This window comes from Canis lupus, chromosome 2, assembly GCF_011100685.1.
Source record: "Canis lupus familiaris isolate Mischka breed German Shepherd chromosome 2, alternate assembly UU_Cfam_GSD_1.0, whole genome shotgun sequence".
NCBI lineage: Eukaryota > Metazoa > Chordata > Mammalia > Carnivora > Canidae > Canis > Canis lupus.
Window position 1 is genome coordinate 55,034,031 of NC_049223.1, and position 15,415 is coordinate 55,049,445.

The window sequence follows — 15,415 nt, forward strand, 5'->3', positions numbered from 1 at the left end:
GCCTCGCCCGCGGTGGCTGTGGCCGAGGGGATGAGACCAGTTGATGGTACTTAGTGGACTCGCAGGTGATCGTACGGCACAGTTAATTCTCCACTTAGCCAAGCCCGTGACCAACCTTGCAGTCCCATCCGTAGCGCTATAGAGGATTATTCCCTGTTTCGGTACGTGTTTATTAAATACCTTTTACACGCCTCGTACTGCGCTGGGGCAGACCATCCATGTTTGCAGTCCGTTCTGTGTGCCTGGAGCATAAGGAACAAATTAAAATTAAACTTCAGTAGGCAAACCGTATTTAAAAAAAAATAATAAGCATTGCTTTATATTCTCAAAGTGCCTGGTGATGGATGACCTTGTTCTTTTGTGTGTCCTAAGGAAAGCGTTTATTGCATTGTCGTTTTTGTATGGGCTTGAGACTTAATAATAAGGGTAGATCCAGCCCAAGTTGCAAGAAGGTAAATCTTACGAGGAGATGTTGATGAAAAATTAGCGCATCGGCTTTTCGATCTTGGCCATTCACTAAAGAAAGAGACCGCTGGGTTTTACTTGAGCAAGGAAAGACTTCGGAAATTTTTTAGAGACCACCTTTTAACTAGTTAATTTACCTTCTCACCACTAACTATTGAGGGTATTCTAGTGAGCAATAGCTGATACCTAAGAGTTTTGCACCATGGTTTTAATTTCAGAACAAAACAACTTAGATCTGAGTAAAGACATTTGAATACTTCTGTCTAGTAAAACCCAATTACGAGTATTATTAAGAAGAGTATTAGAGGTTAAGAGGCCGTGAAGAAAGATATGATACAACATCTACGTCACTGTTGACTGCCAACAGAATGAAATACCTGCAGACTTAAGTCCCTAGAAATGTTAGATCTTGGGGAGGGGGGACAATTGTAGAACTATTGCAGTTCAGTAATTTCATACTGACCTTATGTAATAGGACTTGATACACAGACTTGTGTATAAGTGACATTTTATATTCAGTTTAAGTTTAAAAAGTCATTTTATAAAGTTGATTTCCCTAAGTAATTTTTAAAGACCTGTTTTCATTTCTTTGGAATGCTTTTCATTTTTGTCATCATTTTTGTATCTAAGTACCTTTCTGATTAAGGTTTTTAAAGTTCAAATCACAAATTCTGTTTTGATCATTTTTTTGCTATGTTGAGCCTTCTGAAGGTGAAACTTATGTTTTATTGAATATAATTATATTTATATTATATTTATATCAATATAAATATTGATATATTGATCAATATAATTATTGATACTAAGTTTACTCTTTCAGTCATAAAGCACCTAAGAGATTTAACATAACCATTAGTGTGTTCTTGGAATAATGTATTGATGGTTTTAATAACTTTATTCTTCTGAAGAAGAAAGTGCAAGGTTAAAAATGACACAAAAGAAGATTCTTGATTTTACATTAAAAACGCTTGATTTTTTTTCCTTAGATTACAATGAGAAGTTTCCTTAACTACTGTTTGTTTTAGAAACTGGAACAACTCAATCAATATCCAGATTTTAACAACTACTTGATTTTTGTTCTTACAAAATTAAAGTCTGAAGGTAAGTAAGGTTTGTATTGATTAAAAACTACTTGGAAAGATCTTCAAGACCTGTTAAAATAGGCTGAGTGATACTCATATCAAAGGCTTGCATTTTGTAGTAACCACTGCTTTACATTGTGGAATGAGCAAAGTATTCAGATGTTTAATAAGCATTAGGTTGTTAGGTGGGTGTTTTTATAATAAGTTCCCTCGTATTTTGTGAATGAAAAGGGTGTTGCAAAGTTGGCTTTGGTATTTTAGCTTGAATTCTTGTACATGAATGTCATAACTTTAATATACCAATTGAATGTAGGATTTGCTAAAAACCGAATGTATGTGGATTCCTAGAAAACCATCGAAAGTTCATATAACCAAAATGACTTACAGTCCTATCACCCAGAGAGATTTATTATATTACTCTTGATTAATCCTACAGTCTTCTATGGCTGTATACTATTTTTAAAATCTAACTAAAACTGGAGTCATTCTCTTCATAAACTTTTGTGACTTAACTTTCTAACCGTATACTGAACAGTATAATGAAAACAACAGAGTCAAAAAAAAAAAAAAAAAAAGAAAACAACAGAGTCAAGTTTAAATTACTTTTATGGCAATTCAGAGCCTGAAAACTAGTTTTATTTTATTTATTTTTAAATCAGTTTTATTTTTTTAAATGATAATGGTCATTTGATTGTTTCTGATACAGGTCATGTGTCCCAGTAGACTTTATTCGTTTCACAAATACCATTGAGTACCACTTCGTGTCCAGGCTTAGGGACAATAAAAGTAAACAAAATAAGAGTCTTTGCCCTCATGGAACTTATATTGTAGTGAGAGGTGTTCTTCATAGTATTATTTGAGTATTGAAGATTCCCTTCCTGGAACATTGTCAAACACCCAAAAGGCACAAAAATACGATTGAGCAATTGATTGGACTCTAAATGAAAACACTATACCCTGTTCAGTGATGGGTGTTTTAGAAGCCATGGGGCAATTAGTTTTGTTTGTTTGTTTGTTTGGTTTTTTGTTTGTTTGGTTTTTTTTTTTAGAAGAAGAAAAAAAAAATCAGGGCACTTGGGAGTTGGGAAGTAAGTCTTAGACACAGATGCTGATTCAACTGTCTTGCTTTTTTTCAGCTACATAATGCCTGCATTAGACTACCAGACCATCGTAAGGGTTCAACTCCAAGGCTCTAGGGGGTTAATGGCCTTCATGTGTAGTAAAATCACACTAATTTTTTTTTAAGATTATTTTGTTTATTTTAGAGACTGTAGGCGCATGAGTGGAGGGAGGGGCAAATGGGAGGGGGAAAGAGAATCCTTAAGGAGGCTCTCAGCTGACCACCCAGGGCTCTATTCCAGGACCCTGAGATAATGACCCGAGCCAAAATCAAGAGTCAGCAGCTCAACTGAGTGAACCACCCAGGCGCCCCTCACTGATCTTGTATTTATTCAGATTTTGGTGATTTATACAGTACTGTGATTTGTTTTTAATTTTTAAAATTCTAGTTAATTTTAGGGATTTTAATTTTTGATGACGGGATTAAACCTAAATCTAGGTTTTAAGAAACGAGGAGTTTCTTCAGTATATATTTAAATTGAGCAATTACTATTCCTTGTTTGTTAAATATACTTGATACTTTGTTTCTTAATACGGAGATTATTTTTCCTACATACTAGTTTATAATCAAATTAGTGTTTACTCCTTTTTTTAAAAATTTTGATATTTAGTAAATGAGTTTTTCTAACCTAATTGTTTGACTTGGAAATTTTAAACTTACTTCCACCAAACCATCTATTCTGTGGTCAGTGTGCACATCCTAAGTTCCAAATGTTAAAGATTGTTAAACTGCTTTATTCTTTCTTAAAGCGTTTTGGGAATGTCAGAGTAAGTCAGAAGTATTTTTGAATTCAAATAGCAAGAGGTTGGGTGTAACTACCTCTAAGGCATTAGTCATTATTTCTCAAAGGACATAGTAGGAGCTTAGCATTAGTATGAGAGTTAATATTTATTCTTGTGTCTTATTTGGAACACAAATTTACTGTGTCTAGTTTTCTATTAAAACTGGCATTGGGGTCATCATATTAGTGTGGGAACATAAAGGACATCTTTAGATGGAAATGCTTATTTAGTAATATCTTCGCCATCCCCTCTTAGGAATTTGTTTACACTGAATCATGGAATAAAATTTTAGATCTGGAAGAGATCTCAGAGATAAGCTCATCTAATAGCAAATTGAGGTCCAATAAAGTAAATTAGCCTTAACCTTTTTTTAAAAAAAGAAATGGTGGACTGGTGGCTTCTTGGATTTACGGCAGGATATTTCTTAACTACAACAAATATTTTAATATAAAATAATTGATATTTTTTATTTTAAGCCACTTTTGTATTGTGACTTATTAAAAGTCTTCATCTCATAGCATTTATTGTAAAAAGTGTGTATCTTTTAAACACGTACCATTTAAAATAAAATTGTATGAGTGAATTAGTAAAGGCTAACTTAAGAAAATAGGATTATTACTTAAATAACTGGTTACTTATTTTATGGTAGTTTTAAACTTGGAAGAGAACTTAGAACTGTTTTTGTTTCATTTTAAGTTACTCATTGGGATGGGTTGTAATTGAAACCGTTTTTAGACAGTGACAAAAGATTTTAGGGTATGTTGTTGTGGTGGCCCCAGTAGGGTTTATGTACAGAGAAACTTTGGTATCCTCTTGTGTCTCTGTATGTTTCACCCTTAAATGATTCAGTACCAATCAGATTCTGGGAACATACTGCAAACTACAGCAGGCTGGTAGTATCTTTTTTTTTTTTTTTTTTTTTTAAATAGGGTTTGTAAAACCAGTAGTGCTATAAAGCCTATTCCATTCACCGCTCCAGCTCTTCATGTCTTCTAGTCCTTTGTGGAAGGTGGCAATACTATAGAATGCACCAAGTGTAGGCTTGAGCCAGACTCCTGAGGTTCATATTTTGGCTTCCCCACTTAATAGCCTTGTGTGACTTTGGCAGACCCGTCGGTTTGTTCATTTGTGCAGTGGGGATAATAACTCCTGTCTCAAGAGGTTGTGAAGATTAAAAGCACACTAGTTAGAATGCACTTAGCAGTGTTCAGTACCTAATAAACATTCAGAAGATATTAACTGTTGTTATATTGGTGGTGATATCAATCGGTAAAGCATCAGTTACATTCTACTGGTATTAAAGTTCTTCTTAAAAATTTGTTAACACCCGTCTGTGGACTGAATTTTTTTATGTAAATTCTGTTTTTCTGGAAATTTAAAAATTGTTTTACCCTTTTTTTTTTTTTTTTAGCTCAGAGTCAAGTGAAAAACATGATATAAATGAACGCCATTTATTTTTATATGAAGGTGATCCCGTATATTCTTTGTCCACCTAATTTTTTAATAGGATACTTTTAGTCACTAATACTTTCAGATCTGTAATTTGATGTATATATCAGGTTCCAATAAAGCTTGAGTACAGTGGCCATATATAAACTAAATTAACTCTTAAACTAAGTCAGTGGTTCTCAACCAGGTGCAATTTGGCCCCCCTCCCCTTGCCAGCCGCCCCACCCCTCCAGCAATCCGGACACTATCTAGAAACATTTTTGTTGTCACAACTTGGGAAGGTGATACTGGCATCTATGGCCAGGGGTACTACTAAACATCTTAGGGCGCGCACAGAACAATACCCAACAGAATTATCTGACCTAAAATGTCAGTAAAGCCAAGGTTGAGAAACCCTGAACTACAAATCATGGAGCTAATCTTTTGATAATCATTTGTGATACTTTTTTTTTTCCTGGTTATCGCAAAATTACTGGAATGTTGCAATCAATTTTTTGATAGAAGTATTTGAAACATTAACTACACTTTGAAATGAAAACTACTTTAAAACTCAGTAGTATTATTTTATTACAGATGAACCCACAAGATCATTGAGTGGTCTCATATTGAAGAATAACGTGAAAGCACATTTTCAGAACTTCCCAAATGGTGTAACAGACTTCATTAAGAGTGAATGTTTAAACAATATTGGCGACTCCTCTCCTCTGATTAGAGCCACTGTAGGTAAGTTACAGTGTTAGAGTGGTATGGCTTATCCTGTTTTTAACTGGGTGGTTTTTTGAGATGATAGATTATTCTCCTAGGAACTTTTGTCATCCCTTTCATGTTGGATTTTGAAGGGGGGACTTTTTCATTGCCACTTTTAAATAAATGCTTTGGAAATAACACTCGTTATTGTAGTGAAATCCCTTAATTAGTGAGTCTAGAGTCACTGATAGTAGCTTAATCAAAGTTTATTAAAGTGGGGCATTAACAGATGATATTAATTTAGGACTACTGCCTTTTCTTTGAGTTCCTCATTATCTGACTTCCTTGTGTAATGCATGGGATATAATTTTCCAGTTTCACTTTCTTTACGTGGAAAGAAAACTTTGTAAAACAACTGGAGAATAGGATCTTAGGTTTCACTATCTCCTACCCTTGTTTTTAATATTTGCCTTGTCTATATCTAATTACAGCAAGTTTTGAGACTTTTCAGTGTTCAACTTGAGTAAAAACTACTATCGGTTTATGTAATATTGAATTAAAATGGTTAATTATGATAGCTGGTATAAATAGCTTTGGGAGTCAACACAACTGACTGTTGCTAATTTCTCTTTGTGGAAGCAGAGATAGGCAGTTGGAATCAAGTGGCCTACGAATGGACAGCCTTCAGTACACCATGGGACTTTATGCAGCTAAATTTTATGGAGACCCAGAACACTTGTGTTAATCTGGCAGGCTGGTTGAGTGGAAGTCAGTTAAGAACATCCATAAGGATTCAGTCATTTTCATTGAGAGTTCCTCACTTCTATATTTTTCTGTCTCATGGAGGGCATGTAAAGGCTCTATGACATCTCTCAAAATACACAGGTCTTAAACTGCCGTTACTAACACTGATTTATTTTTTTTTTAAGATTTTATTTACTTACTCCTGAGAGATACACAGAGAGAGTCAAAGACACAGGTGGAGGGAGAAGCAGGCTCGATGCAGGAAACCCAACGTGGGACTCGGTCCCGGGTCCCCAGGATCATGCCCCAAGCTGAAGGCGGCGCTAAACCACTGAGCCACCCGCGCTGCCCACTAACATCAATTTTAAATGGGATGAACGGAGGGGAGGTCATTTGTGATTTAAGGAAAGGGAATTATTCCTGGTTCATTCTGATGAACCTGCACATACCTTCCTAATGCGCTGCCAATCTTGACAGTGGGGAGAAAGAATGGTGAATGTGTGCCAGACACATCGATATAAATTTTTAATCTTACCTGTACATATTAGGGAGTTTATTTGAAAAGACTACATTTCCTTGACTGTGTGGTAAGCCATTAGACAAATTCTCCTGTTGAAGAATATATGGTCGGTTGTAATTTTACTATTTGTGACTATCCTTTATGTGTGTTTATATAATAAGGGAAAGCTGCTGTGGAATTCCTAGAAGTGACATTACTGGGTCAGAGTGTTATGTTTAAATATTTAAAATTTTAGTGGGTATTGCTGAGCACACTGATTTTTCACTCTCATCTTTGTTGTGTACACAGAATTACAATTTTTCACTTTTTGCAGGTATATTAGGTAGTCGAAAGTCTTTGGGGAGGGGCACCTGGGAGGCTCAGTTGGTTAAGCATCTGACTCTTGATTTCAGTTCAGATTTTGATCTCAGGGTTGTGAGCTCCCTGGACATGGAGCCTACCTTTTAAAAAAAAAGAAAAAAAGGGATCCCTGGGTGGCTCAGCGGTTTAGCGCCTGCCTTTGGCCCAGGGCGTGATCCTGGAGTCCCAGGATCCAGTCCCACATCGGGCTCCTCTGCCTGTGTTTCTGCCTCTCTCTCTGTCTCTCTCCCTCTCTCTTCTGTCTCTTGAATAAATAAAATCTTAAATTTTTTTGGAGTGGATGAAATTATATGGGACAGTTACATTTGAATTTGTTGGTCTATTAACATTCTCTAGTGCTCTTCGGAAGAATATCAGTCTGTTAGTGACAAATTATAGCTTGGCATTTAATTTTTATTACTGCTTATTTTAAGACATTCTTTGTTTTCTTTAGGTAGTCCAGACCTTTCTTCCCCGCCTCCACCCCCAATTCTTAGAAATTTTAACTTTAGGAAAGAATAATTAGCAGGAAGGAGTAGCTCTACCTTTAGCATCAGTGCTTTTTTATCTTACTAGAAGACTGTTTTAAGTGGTATATCTTAAAAATGCTATCAGTCCATTGACCCTTACCATATAGTTAAGATTTTTTTCTAGTGCATAGTACACATTGGCCAACAACTTTACATTTTTTTAGTTCTTTGCCACTGGGAGCAACTTTCTCAAAACTAACTATGGAAAATTCTAAGGTAATTTATACATAAGCAGGATTCGCTGCTTAGTAATAATCATTGATTATTTACTGTATAGTATATGCCAAGCATTGTGTTTGGATATCTCACAATTCTCAAAATAAGAGAACACTTTTTTTCCCCGCTTTTACAAATTAGTATTTTAGAGTACATATAATTTGCCTACTATATAAGAGTTTATATAGATCTTAATTACGGTACTAAATGATCTGTAATCATCAAACTGTTTTATTTTACTCATGTTGAATTTGCTAAGGCAGAGGAAAATATTAACACAAACCCTTTGCGTTATTACTGTTTGTATAAACGCAAAACTTTTGTGTTATGTATTCATACATTAGCAAATTCATTAACTGCCACAACTCAGCTACACAACACACTTGAAACAATCCAGTGGGAGTGTGACATGATCAGTGAGCATGTGCCCCTCAGCCTCTTGGATCCAAGATCACCTTGCCAGTGATTCATCCTTGATCCTGTCAGTGGGAACTGGTGGAGGAGTTGTGTGGGTCTTTCCACCACCACCACCACCACCACCAGAAGGATTGTTGCACACGGAATTATCATCAGATAATGGCTCATTTGCTTTCACTCTCCCTGCCATGGTTTTGGCGGTGATCCTAGCTTAGGTCAGACAGCTGATTTTAGCTTTATGTATTTTTGTTAGCAACTGACAGACTCCTACTCATCCCCCAGTGGTAAGCACTGTTAATGTTTTGGTCCATTTTCTTTCTTCTCTTCTGTATACGACACTTCTGACCCTTGAACCGTGTGGGTCTGCTTATATAACATTTTCTTTAGCTTTACTGTAAAAACCATATAAATATAATACATAAAGTGTACGTTAATCGAAAATATGTTTATCGGCCATGTTATCCCTAAGATTTCCAGTCAGCTATTAAGTTTTGAGGAGTCGGGGTCCCTGGGTGGCGCAGTGGTTTGGCGCCTGTCTTTGGCCCAGGGCGCGATCCTGGAGACCCGGGATCGAATCCCACATCGGGCTCCCGGTGCATGGAGCCTGCTTCTCCCTCTGCCTATGTCTCTGCTTCTCTCTCTCTCTCTCTTTCTCTCTCTCTCTCTCTCTCTCTCTCATTAAAAAAAAAAAAAAAAGTTTTGAGGAGTCAACAGTTAACATGTGGATTTTCAACTGAGGTGGGGCCAGCCTCTATATGCCCCCTCCCCATTATTCAAGGGTCAGCTATAATTTTAATGAATGGGACTATTGTTATTATTGTTGTTGGGAAAGAGCAAGTTGTAGTCTTTGTAAACAGATAATTGTTAAAAATACAACATTTCTAAAATGTTGGAAAACAAGATTAGAAACCTGATTTATGCTGTGGTTTTTTCAACAAATGTGCTATGGCCAAAAGGGGGTCCTTGGTGAATGTTTTTATTTACATGTTTTGGAGGTCCTGGGCTGATTTGTTGGACCATTTAAATGAATGTGTGTGCACGCACGTGTGTGCATTCCTGTGATAGTTTCTAACATAAGATTTCCTAAAGATAACGTGTTTTCTTTCAAGGTATTTTGATTACAACCATAGCCTCCAAGGGAGAATTGCAGAATTGGCCTGACCTCCTACCAAAACTCTGTAGCCTATTGGATTCTGAAGATTACAACACTTGTGAGGTAAAGAAATTTGCTTCTTTAACATACTTCCTCTTCTCTATTTTTCTCATCATGTTGTATATTTGTAACCTTCCAAAATATAATTCCTCTGAGACCTACAACTTAAAAACTTAGAAGCAGAAGCCTCAAGTCCTTCTTATTTACATTAGTGACCATTTTTCTTCCCTGTTTTCTATAAGGATTGTTAATTCATAAAACCTCTTTACTATAATTGCTACAAAGAATTATAATCAGTTAATCCATTAATGTGGTATTTTTCGAAGATAGGCTTAAATTTACCAACGATGAGTACTTTTTTGCCTTCCCTAAATTGTTTTTGTTCCTCATACTTTATGACATGGCTAAAGTATATGTAATCTAGTTTTAATCATGTAGTAATTATGATCTTCTGTTTGCCACTGATAAGTGGTGACCTTTCCATGTGGAAAAGGGAGTCTGTATGGAGTTCTCACTTGCTACTGAGTATTTTTAAGAATCTCTTTGATTAGCAGGCCTCTAGTTTGTTTAGAAATCTGTTTTGAATGGAAACCATTTTAGTATTTTTTGCCTCTTTAAAGAAATAACCTAACAAAAAAAATCAGATGGGTCTTTTTCTTTTCTTTTCTTTTCTTTTTTTTTTAAGATTTTATTTATTCATGAGAGAGACAGAGAGGGTCAGAGACACAAGCAGAGGGAGAAGCAGGCTCCATGCAGGGAGCCTGATGCGGGACTTGATCCCGGGTCTCCAGGATCAGGACCCGGGCCGAAGGCAGCACTAAACCACTGGGCCACCCAGGCTGCCCCAAAAGTAGTCTTTAAAATCACACTTCTCGGGCAGCCCCGGTGGCGCAGCGGTTTAGCGCCGCCTGCAGCCCAGGGCGTGATCCTGGAGACCCTGGATCAAGTCCCACCCTTCCTGCATGGAGCCTGCTTCTCCCTCTGCCTTGTCTCTCTGCCTCTCTCTCTCTCTCTCTCTCTCTCTGTGTGTGTCTCTATGAATAAATAAATAATCTTTTAAAAAAAAACAAAAATAAATAAAAAAATAAAATCACACTTCTCCTTCCCTAAAAAAAAAATCTTATTTTCTCATATATACATTTTCCAATAATGCCTTTAGAAATACACTAAGATTACAGAAAAACTAAAATAATCTGTTCGGCCATCAAGTAAGAATTGAATAAAATTTAAATTGTGCTTTGGTATAGTGGTAATAACATGAAAGGAGGTCAAAATTTTTTTAAAAAAACAAGCATTTATCAAGAATTACAAAAAATTAAAACTGCAGTAAACATGAAATTATGGAGCTTCTAATAAGTTATATCTTAAAGTATTCTTCAGCTAACTGTACCATGAAAATAAGCCCTAGGTTTCTGCTGCTGATGGAATTATAAACAGTAAATTAGATGTTTGAGGTAATTAGTAGGTTGCATATTATATATAGGAGCTCTGGGTTGGCCCCTTTGGTGTAAAAATGGTTGTAGGGAAGTAGTTGGTAATTTGAATTTTCTGCCCTTCTTACGGATTTTGTCACCATTATCCAGCTAATGTTTTACATATAAGGAATTTTTTTTTTCTATTTTTTAAAGATTTTATTTATTTATTCATGAGAGACACAGGGAGAGAGAGAGAGAGGCAGAGACACAGGCAGAGGGAGAAGCAGGCTCCACTCAGGGAGCCCGATGTGGGACTCGATCCTGGGTCTCCAGGATCAGGCCCTGGGTTGAAGGTGGCGCTAAACCACTGGGCCACCCGGGCTGCCCTATAAGGAATTTTTTAAATGATTTTAAGATTTCTTTCTGACTTAAAATTGATAAGAATATTTCAGGAGAAGTTAACTTTTTGAATTAGATAATATTTATTGCAGTCTCTGCCAACCAGAATATTCTCTAATTTTAAGCCATTAAATGCTAAAAATGTACTAATATATATAAACTGAGATTTTAGATAACTCAGTGGCATAATGATTTCTGTCTTAAAATTGATGACTAAATTTATGGACTTTATGAGGCAGTATTTTATGTGGGCTGGGAACATTAATTCATACAAATGAGTCAATATTTCCTCAATTTCCTTTTAAAATGGTTTCTTTTTTAATTAATCCTAATAATATAAATGTCTTCCACAGGGAGCGTTTGGTGCCCTTCAGAAGATCTGTGAAGATTCTGCTGAGATTTTAGATAGTGATGTGTTAGATCGTCCTCTCAACATCATGATCCCCAAATTTTTGCAGTTCTTCAAGCACAGTAGTCCAAAAATAAGGTATCTATGTAGCCAATATTAAATTAATTTGTAAACTCTAAGCCTGACCACTTTAGTTTGCATTACCTAATACATTTGTGATTGGCAAAAGATAATGATATTCTACAAAGGTGAACTTCAGTAGTTGAAATTTATTCTTTTCATAGCAAAACCATGAAACATTAACTTTTTCTGATGAAATTTTCATTGTATACAGTAGTTCTCTACCTTCTAGATGGTTAATGACATTTGTTAATGATTAACAGGCATGCGTTTCAGGTCCTTTATGTAACAAGGCTGAAATTCATAGTGTTTTGTGGTGGTTGTGTTGTTTTTAATTTATGGATCTTGCCATGTACAGGTACCTTCATTTGCAACTGTGTTAAAAATTGCTCCAGTATGACATCTGGATTATTTAGTAATTGTAGATGAAGAGGTTTTTGTTTTTGTTTAAGATTTTATTTATTAAAAAAAAAAGATTTTATTTATTTATGCCTGAGAGAGAGAGAGAGAGGCAGAAGCAGAGACACAGGCAGAGGGAGAAGCAGGCTCCATGCAGGGAGCCCAATGCGGGACCTGATCCCGGGACCCCAGGATCACGCCATGGGCTGAAGGTGGTGCTAAACTGCTGAGCCACCAGGGCTGCCCTAGATTAAGAGTCTTACATCTAGTTAATGTTTTGAGCATGAAGGTGGACGATTTTTGAATACACTCTGAAACCAGTAGGCCTGCTTGGCCAGAAATTAACCATGGCCTGTTTTGTTTTCCTCTATATTTATAGTTTATTGCATAGTGCCTAGCATATAGTTGTTAAAATATTTAAATATTTAAATATTAACCTTTGGCCAATTTGATTATCATCTATTATCCTATCAAGCTATAATTACGATGATGCTTTCGCACTATCAAAGTATGTAAGACTCCTGTTACTTCACCAGAGGTTCCCCCAACTGTGCCGTATGTTTTTTCCCTCCTCTCCAATTAACATATTTTAATCTAACTTGTCTTTTTTGTTTGTTATTGTGTAAGAGTCATTGCTCTTTTGTTTTTTTTGAGTCATTGCTCTTGATTGTTGCTTTGATTTTGTTGTTTCCAGTTGTCAGTGCTTCGTGCTTTTGTGTAGAATAATCAAAAACCATATTACTATTTAAAATAGAAGTTGTGCAGAATCCTAGAGGCAGTTATTTAAGGATAGCCAACAGCAGGAACCTAAATGCATACGCCATTAACTGTTAGTTTAGATGTCCTTTGGAGCTTACTCCCAGATTCCAAGCTGTATTCAAAGGATTATGTTTTCAAAAGTGTGAACAGAGGGTAATCAAGAATCTTTTTCTTGCTTAAATCCTCTTTAGTTCTTTTTTTTTTTTCTCAATTTTATTTCAGTTACTTTTTATCTTAGGTGGTACTTAATACAGTGTGGTTCTCAGAGAAGGAACTTAATAGCTGGTCATTTATGGTAGTGTCATTGAAGTAAATAGTAACATTCCCAAAATAAAATGTTACTCTTTCCAAAATAGTTAACTAGATAGAGTTCATGTTCCCTAGGAAGTTGTTATTTAATCTTTGAATTAAGGTGATGAAAGAAAGTGTAATTTGCATACTTCTAGGAAACTCAATTTTTGGTGACCAGTTCTTAGCATTAAAAGTAAACATGTTCTTTCATCTCAAAATCACTACTGAACTTTTTTTTTTTATTGGAGTTCAATTTGCCAACATTTAGCATGACACCCAGTGCTTATCCCGCCAAGTGCCCCCCTCAGTGCCCATCACCCAGTCACCCCAACCCCCCTGCCCACCTCCCCTTTCACTACCCCTTGTTCGTTTCCCAGAGTTAGGAGTCTCTCATGTTTTGTCACCCTCACTGATATTTTCACTCATTTTTCTCTCCTTTCCCTTTAATCCCTTTCACTAATTTTTATATTCCCCAAATGAATGAGACATATGATGTTTGTCTCTTTCCGATTGACTTATTTCACTCCACATAATACCCTCCAAGTCCATCAACGTCGAAGCAAATGGTGGGGATTTGTCGTTTCTAATGGCTGGGGAATATTCCATTGTATACATAGACCACAGCTTCTTTACCCATCATCTGTCAATGGGCACCGAGGCTCCTTCCACAGTTTGGCTATTGTGGACATTGCTGCTATAAACATCGGGGTGCAGGTGTCCCGGCGTTTCCCTGCATCTGTATCTTTGGGGTAAATCCCCAGCAGTGCAATTGCTGGGTCGTAGGGCAGATCTATTTTTAACTCTTTGAGGAACCTCCACACAGTTTTCCAGAGTGGCTGCACCACTTCACATTCCCACCAACAGTGCAAGGGGTTCTCCTTTCTCCACATCCTCTCCAACATTTGTGGTTTCCTGCCTTGTTAATTTTCCCCATTCTCACTGGGGTGAGGTGGTATCTCATTGTGGTTTTGATGTGTATTTCCCTGTTGGCCAGTGATGCGAAGCATGTTCTCCTGTGCTTGTTGGCCATGTCTCTGTCTTCCTCTGAGATTTCTGTTCATGTCTTCTGCCCCATTTCATGATTGGGTTGTTTGTTTCTTTGCTGTTGAGTTTAATAAGTTCTTTATAGATCTTGGAAACTAGCCGTTTATCTGATACGTCATTTGCAAATATCATCTCCCATCTGTAGGTTGTCTTTTAGTTTTGTTGACTGTTTCTTTTGCTGTCCAGAAGCTTTTGATCCTGATGAAGTCCCAGTAGTTCATTTTTGCTTTTGTTTCGCTTGCCTTCCTGGATGTATCTTGCAAGAAATTGCTGTGGCCAAGTTCAAAAAGGGTGTTGCCTGTGTTCTCCTCTAGGATTTTGATGGAATCTTGTCTCACATTTAGATCTTTCATCCATTTTGAGTGTATCTTTGTGTCTGGTGTAAGAGAATGGTCTAGTTTCATTCTTCTGCATGTGGATGTCCATTTTTCCCAGCACCATTTATTGAAGAGACTGTCCTTTTTCCAGTGGATAGTCTTTCCTGCTTTGTCGAATATTAGTTGACCATAGAGTTGAGGGCCCATTTCTGGATTCTCTGTTCTGTTCCATTGATCTCTGTGTCTGTTTCTGTGCCAGGACCACACTGTCTTGATGACCACAGCTTTGTAGTACAACCTGAAATCTGGCATTGTGATGCACCCTGATATGGTTTTCTTTTTTAATATTCCCCTGGCTATTCAGGGTCTTTTCTGATTCCACACAAATCTTAAGATGATTTGTTCCAACTCTCTGAAGAAAGTCCATGGTATTTTGATAGGGATTGCATTAAACGTGTAAATTGCCCTGGGTAGCATTGACATTTTCACAATATTAATTCTTCCAATCCATGAGCATGGAATATTTTTCCATCTCTTTGTGTCTTCCTCCATTTCTTTCACAAGTGTTCTGTAGTTTTTAGGGTATAGATCCTTTACCTCTTTGGTTAGGTTTATTCCTGGGTATCTTATGCTTTTGGGTCCAATTGTAAATGGGATTGACTCCTTAATTTCTCTTTCTTGTTAGTGTATAGAAATGCCCCTGATTTCTGGGCATTGATTTTGTATCCTGCCACACGGCTGAATTGCTGTATGAGTTCTAGCAATCTTGGGGTGGAGTCTTTTGGGTTTTCTATGTACAGTGTCATGTCATCTGCAAA

At 36.7% G+C, this 15,415-nt stretch overlaps 1 protein-coding gene across 1 annotated transcript in view; it reads left to right on the forward strand.

Annotated features, from left to right (window-relative positions):
* TNPO1 (transportin 1) overlaps positions 1-15,415 on the forward strand; it is a 61,875-nt gene that overhangs the window by 1,161 nt on the left and 45,299 nt on the right. Inside the window, 4 exon segments of the mRNA XM_038530812.1 lie at positions 1,491-1,566; positions 5,472-5,621; positions 9,461-9,567; positions 11,672-11,805. Of these exon segments, the coding sequence (XP_038386740.1) occupies positions 1,491-1,566; positions 5,472-5,621; positions 9,461-9,567; positions 11,672-11,805 (467 nt within the window).